Source organism: Erithacus rubecula (genome assembly GCF_903797595.1).
Source record: "Erithacus rubecula genome assembly, chromosome: 2".
Classification (NCBI taxonomy): domain Eukaryota; kingdom Metazoa; phylum Chordata; class Aves; order Passeriformes; family Muscicapidae; genus Erithacus; species Erithacus rubecula.
In genome coordinates, this window is record NC_136685.1 from 59,250,970 (window position 1) to 59,258,737 (window position 7,768).

General features: G+C 48.3%; 1 protein-coding gene across 2 annotated transcripts in view; it reads right to left on the bottom strand.

Annotated features, from left to right (window-relative positions):
- Window positions 1-7,434, bottom strand: part of PHACTR2 (phosphatase and actin regulator 2) — a 70,126-nt gene extending 62,692 nt beyond the window's left edge. Inside the window, exon 1 of one of the 2 annotated variants that reach the window (XM_079331354.1) lies at window positions 7,212-7,434. In XM_079331354.1, the coding sequence (XP_079187480.1) occupies window positions 7,212-7,254 (43 nt within the window). In that variant the 5' untranslated portion in view covers window positions 7,255-7,434. The remainder of the gene's footprint in view (window positions 1-7,211) is intronic. The other variant, XM_079331355.1, reaches the window with a different exon arrangement.
- Window positions 7,435-7,768: the final 334 nt, after the last annotated feature.

Consider the following 7,768-nt stretch of genomic DNA (forward strand, 5'->3'; position numbering starts at 1 on the left):
TTCCGAGTGCCCATAAACCAAGTCAGGGACAGAAGAAATCCATATTCCTTTGCAGTGACCTTCTATCAAGCCTTGCGAGAAACTCAAGAGTTAAATCAAATTTCCTAATAATGAGCTGCCATATGATTAACAGAGGTGATTTCAGGGTCTCTGCTGATTGCTAGTCCAAACCACTATGTGGACTGCAACAAGGCAAGGTGAAAATGATTCACATATTATGATATCTAAACACAGAAAAAAACTCCTCCAAACCCAAAAGGGAGAACACCCAGCCTCGTTACCCATGTGATTGTGGTCAAACACAGAGAGAAGAAAAAAGGCCATTTTCATACCCTGCATCACCTGGATATCCATGGTGATCTTACCTAGTTCCTACTGAACCAAAGCACAAGATACTGTGCCACAGGAAATGCACACTCCAGACTCCACCACAATTCTACATTTGCCCAGAAATACACTTGACTGTGTAGGGCTTGTAGAGTTCATGTACAGGAGGGATATAAATTACTCAGTGTCACTCTTGGATTTTCCTGCCCATGGTTTGCAGTCACAGTTTCTTCTGGCTCAGAAGGGGCACCAGCAGCCAGCCTCACTCTCTGGGATCTGCTGGGGGCAAAACAGACCAGAACTATTGCTATCAGTTATTGAGTAATTTTATCATCACCAGCTAATTACCACCTTTCTTTTTTCCTATGCCTTTACTGAAAGTCAATCCTGCTGTATCAGAAAAAGAGCAGGATCAAGAATCTGCCTTGTGCCAGCTAGAGAAGATAATGCATGGACAGTTCAGAAATTACTTCTCCATATGGAACTGAATGGCAGAAGGTTGGGGTATCTCTGCATAGCAGAAACATTTTTCCAGCTGCCGTTACAATTTTAATACAATAGGTAGAAATAAGTTCTGGGAGCAGGCTGTTTGCTGAAGTAGTTTTTTGAAATCCATCAGTGATTGACCCAAGGCATTAAGAGCACTCAGCGTTGTGTTTTAAAATGAAAGTGAAAACCAAATTCATACTAGCATCAATTCAGTATTTTTCTGCAAAGTTAAAAAGATTTCTGAAGAAGAATCAGCGTCCAAAATGAATAATGGACAACTTTAAGGAAAAACATATAAAGAAAGCTATAAATATGTAAGTCTTTTTTGTTTTTAATGGGCTGGTCTGTGACATGAGATGAGGATTTGAGAGCTCTTTGATTTCCTCCTGGCTATCTTAGGTGCTGTCCTGCTTCCTTGTGATAAGTTTTCCCATCTAAACCAAGGAATGAAATAAAAGGAAAGCATTTTGATATCTGTAACACCACCTAAGGATGAGGCCATATTACTCAGGAGCAGTAAGCAAGCCAAGGAAGTGGATCTAGGAAGGAAGGGCAACTGATCCAAGGAGTGGCTGGGATCCGGCAGCATGGGATCAGTTTTTAGTGGGGCTTAGCACTGGGGGCTGAGCAGGAAACAAAATCTGCCAGGAGATTTTCATCTGGGGGAAGTATCGGATGGTCATCTGAGAAGACAACCCCCACACGAACACAGGCAGCCAGCAGGGCCCTGCCCCTGCCCTGGAGCTCTCCTTCTCTCATGGCAAGCCGATGATTAACGCTGTGAACAGGTGATCAGTGGCTACCAAACATCAGCACACGGAGATATCTCAGCCTGACATGAAAGGTCACGTACCCTGGCAGCTCGACCAGGAGAAATTCTGGCCATCTGAGAAGCAGCCTCAGAGGGAGAAGAGGTGAGACACCAGCCTGTTGAGCACTACACCTGTGTTTTCACACACACGTGGTCCCTGTGGTGTGCCTGGTGTCCCTGTGAGAGCCATGCTCCTGGCCATGGTTGCACCTCCTCTGCAGGAGGAATTGCTGCAGCAGCATGGGGGCACAGCTCTGCCCTGGAGCATCACAGGGCATGTGGCAGCACTGACATTTTATATTCCATAAACATGCTATACTTAAAAGGGTGCACAATTTTATCTCTCTGTATATAGTGATTCATTCTACACACATTCATTCAGAACCTCACCAACAGCACAAATCAGAATCATGGTGTTGGGAGCATGATGAGACCTACACTTCCAGCAGTTGCCATTGCTTTTCATTTCAGCTCAAGAAACACAAGCACAGAGTTTTAAAAAGAGCTCTTGCTGTTCCCATTACTAGCAGGCAACTTCATGACTACCCATTATGTCTGAAAATATGGGCTTTTTATACCTTTGACTAGGTATCCAAAATATCCACTCAATCAGCCTGAAGTTGTCACAGCTATAGTCCCATCTCACACCACTGGTAGTGCGTGAAAAAAGAGCTTCCCAAAAATCTGAAAAGCTTTGGGTAGAAACTTAGCACCAAATGAAAACAGTATATCTTTACATTGTAATTAAAACTCTTGCCTAACTTACAAAAGTATAAAAAAAAAAAAAAACAGGGGGAAATGTATAGGATTCCCAATATAGACTTATGAGAGTTCAGCCTCAATGTCCATAACCAATTTAAATCTCAGGAAAAAGATAAAGGAAGATGAGGCTCTTTGCTAAGAATGTCCTTTGTGGCTATGGACAAGTCATCTGGGGCTTCACATCAAATGAAACTCACAATTTCATCTCAATAGCTCTGCTTTCCACTCTTTCAAGTGCAGGAAAACCTAAAATGACCAGCTAACGGGTCATTTGGGAGTAGTTCACTGCACCTGTAAGTGCTTTGAAATGCCTTCCTGTAAAGTGCAATGAGTTTCAAAGTTCTTCCACTTTAGAAAGGAAAAATAGCCAGAGGAGAAAAATCAATTTCCTTTTTAAACCCTTTAAGAATTATTACTCTGAGGGCTTTTCTGCACATTCAGAGTCATAGTGGACTGAGTCAGAATCAGAATTTAGGTCTATGGCTGAGCATCTCCACGGCCAAATCCTCAGGAACAGGAGGGCTTGCTCCACAACAGTGCCCTCAGTAAGGCTCACAAGCAGCTTCTAATACAGAGCACTACTAACACTTCTTTTACCAGACAAGTCTTGGAATTTCTCCATGGATAACCAATTAGTTTGTTTACCAACACCTAGAAGTGCTGAAGCAAATATTAGTTTTCCATTTTGCTTCAGGATTATGACAAGCTTGCCCAGTTAACGCAATCACAATTCCTCTGCAGACACAGGTGAAGCTGCTGTTTCCTTGTCCACGAACAGGAAATCCCATAAAGCCAAGAGAGATGAAAAGCAGTCTGAGAAACAAGTTCACTTCTGACCTATGAGAATCATTTCACCAAGTGCCAAGGTCAACAAACAACAGGATCCTACCAGTGACTGCTTTCATCTCACGGGGGGAGCTGGGTGGGAAATGCTTTTCCTGTGCTGTGGAAGTACATTTCCATGCCCTTGAAAAAAACTGTGTGTCTGTAAAAGGATGAAACGCAAGCCAGACAGTTTGTGCTCTGTTTCTGCCAAATGTATGCGAGGAGAGGAACTCCCCCAGCCCAGAGTGAACAGTTCACATCCTTGGCACAGGTCAGCACAGGGCTCTGACCCCCATCTTCAGCTGGCCCCAGTGAGCACCCTGACCAGTGGGGCAAGTTTCCCTTTGCAACTTGTCCTACCCCTTCCCATACCCTCAGCTTTTGTTCCACATTCCATGCTGAGCTGCCTGACCTATTCCTAGGAACACTAACAAGGTCTGGTTTTCCTGGAAATTTCGTTCTTGACAAGGCATCACTTCTCCAGGAACAACAAAAATCTTTTGCCACCAAACCAGTTCTGCTTTGAAATGCCACCTTTCTGATATGCTGATCATGTCTCCACTGCTTGTTTCTCTGTGCTAAGGCTGGTACTGAACTACAGAAACCAAATCCTAAAGAAAAAAAACCAAACAAACTCAAAAGAGTGCACAGCTCTGCTGCCCTTTGATAAGCTGCAGATCAGAAAGTAGAAGTGATAGCTTTTGCACACAATGGCTGATAACCCCCAAAAGCACCCAACTCCAGCCAGTAAATGGGGAGAGAGCACATTAATCAAGTCCTGCCACGCATGAGAAAATCAGAGAAGAGGAAGGAAAATGAACAACAATATGTGCTCCTCCTTATCCACATATCTATACTGTCTTCCCAAACTCTTGTTGCAATTGATGCTTGTTCACATTTTCTAACCATGGAAAATAACAAACAAGCTTTCAAAAAACTATCTCAACTATTGGAAAGCTGTAAACCAGGAGAAGGAGCAAAAGCTGCCTATGGACACCAACTGGGCAATCCAATCCTGCTTTGGTGCCCATCTATCACTCACAATTGTGAGAGATTATTAAAGCCCAGATCCTCCTGTCCAAAGCACTTCAACATCCACTCACATGCAGCTGATGGCAAACTCTTAGCATGACAGTATTGCTAAAGAAGTTCCAATGGAGTACGAAAATCTGGAATTCTCCCTCTCTTTATAGGCATCCAGCTGGTATGAGTCTACATCTGTCCAGTCAAGAAGGACTTCTGAATTTTATGATTAGGACTCATCCTGCCCTTAACCTAATGGGAAAAGTGACACTAACACCTTGATCTGTTTGAGTACTTCAACATATATCTACATTTCCGAGAGTAAAACCTTTCATTTGAAGGAAATCTTAAAACCCCAACCCTTCAGGACACTGGCTGAGGTCCATCCTGAGAACTGCATTATGTATATATATATATATTATATATATATATTTTATCTCTTCTAAGTCATTCTTTGACTTTCAGAAAAAAAATCTTTTACTTTAGTTTGCTACATCAAACCATGCTCACTTTATCAGTCTATGGTGATTTACCAGTGGTGCCCTCCCTGCACAGAGCCAACAGCCCTCTGATCCCTGCAGGGCTCATAGGGCAGGGTCTGGGCCCTCCAGGCTGGCATGGCTGGGGAAAAGGGAACAAACAGGCAAGCAACTCCTCACAGCTGCTTTTGTGTGGCTCACTGGGGATCTGAATGCACTATTGATTCCCTAGCACTAAAACAGATTTGTAGCCCCTGCGTGTGCAAGACAGATATCTCCTTCAACTCTAATCTCTAGCAGCTGTCAAAGACTTAAATGGCTTGGAGCTGCCTGGCAAGTCAAAATCAATGAAGATTTTAGGCCCTGCTTGCCCACAGGGCAACCCATGGAACAGGAACCAGTGGAAGTGATTCTACTGCCCTGATCACAGATGGACAGGGCCTCCCAAACTTCACAATGGATTAAGTGTCCAGACCATGTCAGAGAAAACAAATGAATGCACGCCCAAGAATCCATGCCACCCAGAAACCCACGTGTCCCTATGGTTTCTTGTTGAGGATATATCCTCCTAACAATTTCAACAGCAATGAAAGTGCTGTGGAATTACTCTTCCATGAAACCTCCCAGAGGCACTACCAGTGTCTCATCACAAACTGCAGTGCTCTTAAAATGAACATAACTAAAATGTACTTGGCAGTACTGGGGCAGTATCATTGTATCTTCAGATACCTGTCTCTTACTGCTCCTGATTGAAAATTTTGGTTTCAATCAGGAAAGAATTCAACAGTGACCTCTTTTATTTGAGGTAAAGCTAGAAATTCAGCTAAGTTATTGTCCATTATCATCCAGCCAAGCAAACATAGGCATCACAGTTATCCTTAGCCAAGATACGATCACCCCTCAAGGCAAAATGCTCTCAAAATATGCTTTTGCACTTGAGTTTGGTCACTTTTTTTGTACAGGAAGTGTAACAAAAATTTTTAACCAGTCCATCTGTTTCCTTACATCTGCTTCCCGATGACTACCTTGAAACAATCCTAACACTTTGGCTGCCTGGTGAAACCTTCAACAGGATGGTAACATTTATTGGAAATGTTCCAATTTCTTTTTCATGCAATGTTTGACAGGTGAGAAAATCATCTAAGGTTTTGCCTGGGATGGCGTGACTAGGAATATAACAGAGTTTGTCTGAAAATTATGTGTTAATACTAACAGTTAAAATTAAGAGTTAACACTAATTCTGAAACAGCCATGAAGGAAAAATAAGAGGGAAAAGAGAAAGTTTGTTGCACTGTCTCCTATTCGACAAAACATTCCCACATTAACAGCAATAAGCAAATGAAGGATAAAGTTCAGCCTTCGGTATTGAAGTCCACAACAGCATTTTGGGCTTTTGTTTTGGTTTGGTTTTGTTGTTGTTGTTGTTTGTTTAGATTTGGAGGGGGTTTTGTTGTGTGGTTGGGTTTTTTTTAGTGGATGTAAAGGAAACAGGCGTTGAGGAAAAACAGGCATGCAGGAATTTCGCAGGAAACTTCAAACCTCGCTGAAGTTAATTTAGATTCTACATCCTATTATTGTGGGAAGAGACCCACTCTGTTTTTCAGTAACTAAAACACACCAGGTTATCCTAACATGCCTCCAAACAACATTTCCAAGAAGCTCGTACTATCTTCAAAAAGTTGGAAACAGGACGGCTTTATGGAGGGGACGGGGGGGGAGGAGAGGAGGGCAAGAACCCGAAACAGTTCCACTCACACGCTATTTATTTATTTTCAACAGCCTACTTACACATAAAATGTCCTGGAGCTAAAAGCAGCCAGCTGGGCGGGTTACTAGCCGCGCTCCCGGGCGAGGTGCCAGAGCTCCTTCCCTTTCCCTACGAAGGGGAAGCCTTCGGACTTATTTATTTAACAACGGGGAAAGAAGGAGCCCCGAGCCCCGGGGGAGGCACGGCGGAGCCTCTCGCCGTCCGGGGGCCGCCGAACCGAGCCGGGCAGCGCGGAGAGCGGCCGGCCGACCGCCCGGAGGAGCGGGGCAGCGGCGGCGGCCCGGGCACCGCGGGCACCGCTCCCCCAGCACCGGCACCGCTTCCCCAGCACCGGCACCGCTTCCCCGGCCCCGGGCACCGCTCCCCCAGCACCGGCACCGCTCCCCCGGCCCCGGGCACCGCTCCCCCGGCCCCGGGCACCGCTCCCCCGGCCCCGGGCACCGCGGGCACCGCTCCCCCAGCACCGGCACCGCTCCCCCGGCCCCGGGAACCGCTCCCCCAGCACCGGCACCGCCCCCCGGCCCCGGGCACCGCTCCCCCAGCACCGGCACCGCTCCCCCAGCCCCGGGCACCGCTCCCCCAGCACCGGGCACGGCGGGCACCGCTCCCCCAGCACCGGCTCCGCTCCCCCAGCACCGGCACTGCTCCCCCAGCCCCGGGCACCGCGGCTCCCCCGCCGCCAGCACGGACCCCCGGCGGGAGCCCCCCTCCCCGCCCCGGTACTCACCGCCGGCCGGCTCGGGCAGCGTGGAGACCGAGGTCTGGCCCATGGTGGCCGGGAGGCGCTCACGCCGCCCGCGGGGCGCGCAGCCTCCGCCGCGGCTGCTGCCGAGGGCACATCGCGGTGCGGGCCGGGCCCGCGCTCCCCGCCGGCTGGCGGGGGGCGGCTGCTCCGGCTGCTCCGGCTGCGGGCCGGCGGCTGCCGCCCGTCATCCCGCCGAGCTGCCCGGCCGCCGCCGCCCGGCCCCGCGCCCCCGCTCCGCCCCGGCACCGCCCCGGCCCCGCCCGGCCCGCGGGCTGCGGCCGGGTCCCGGGGCTCTTTAGGAAATGTTTTTAAAAATCGAAGAAAGAAAACCCTCCTTTAGCTACACGGAGTTTGGGAAGGACGGTGCGCAGTTGGCGGGGCTTCCCCCGCTGCTGGCGTCCCGGTCCCTGCCTACCCCCGCCCTGCTCCAAAGCGTTAGTCCAGGCACGGAATGATTCCCGCCCCTTCTCATCCCCTCTGAAGGTACAGGGGAAACTTGGGGCAGCCGCAGGACGCGATCCCATCGCCCTGCTGGAGGT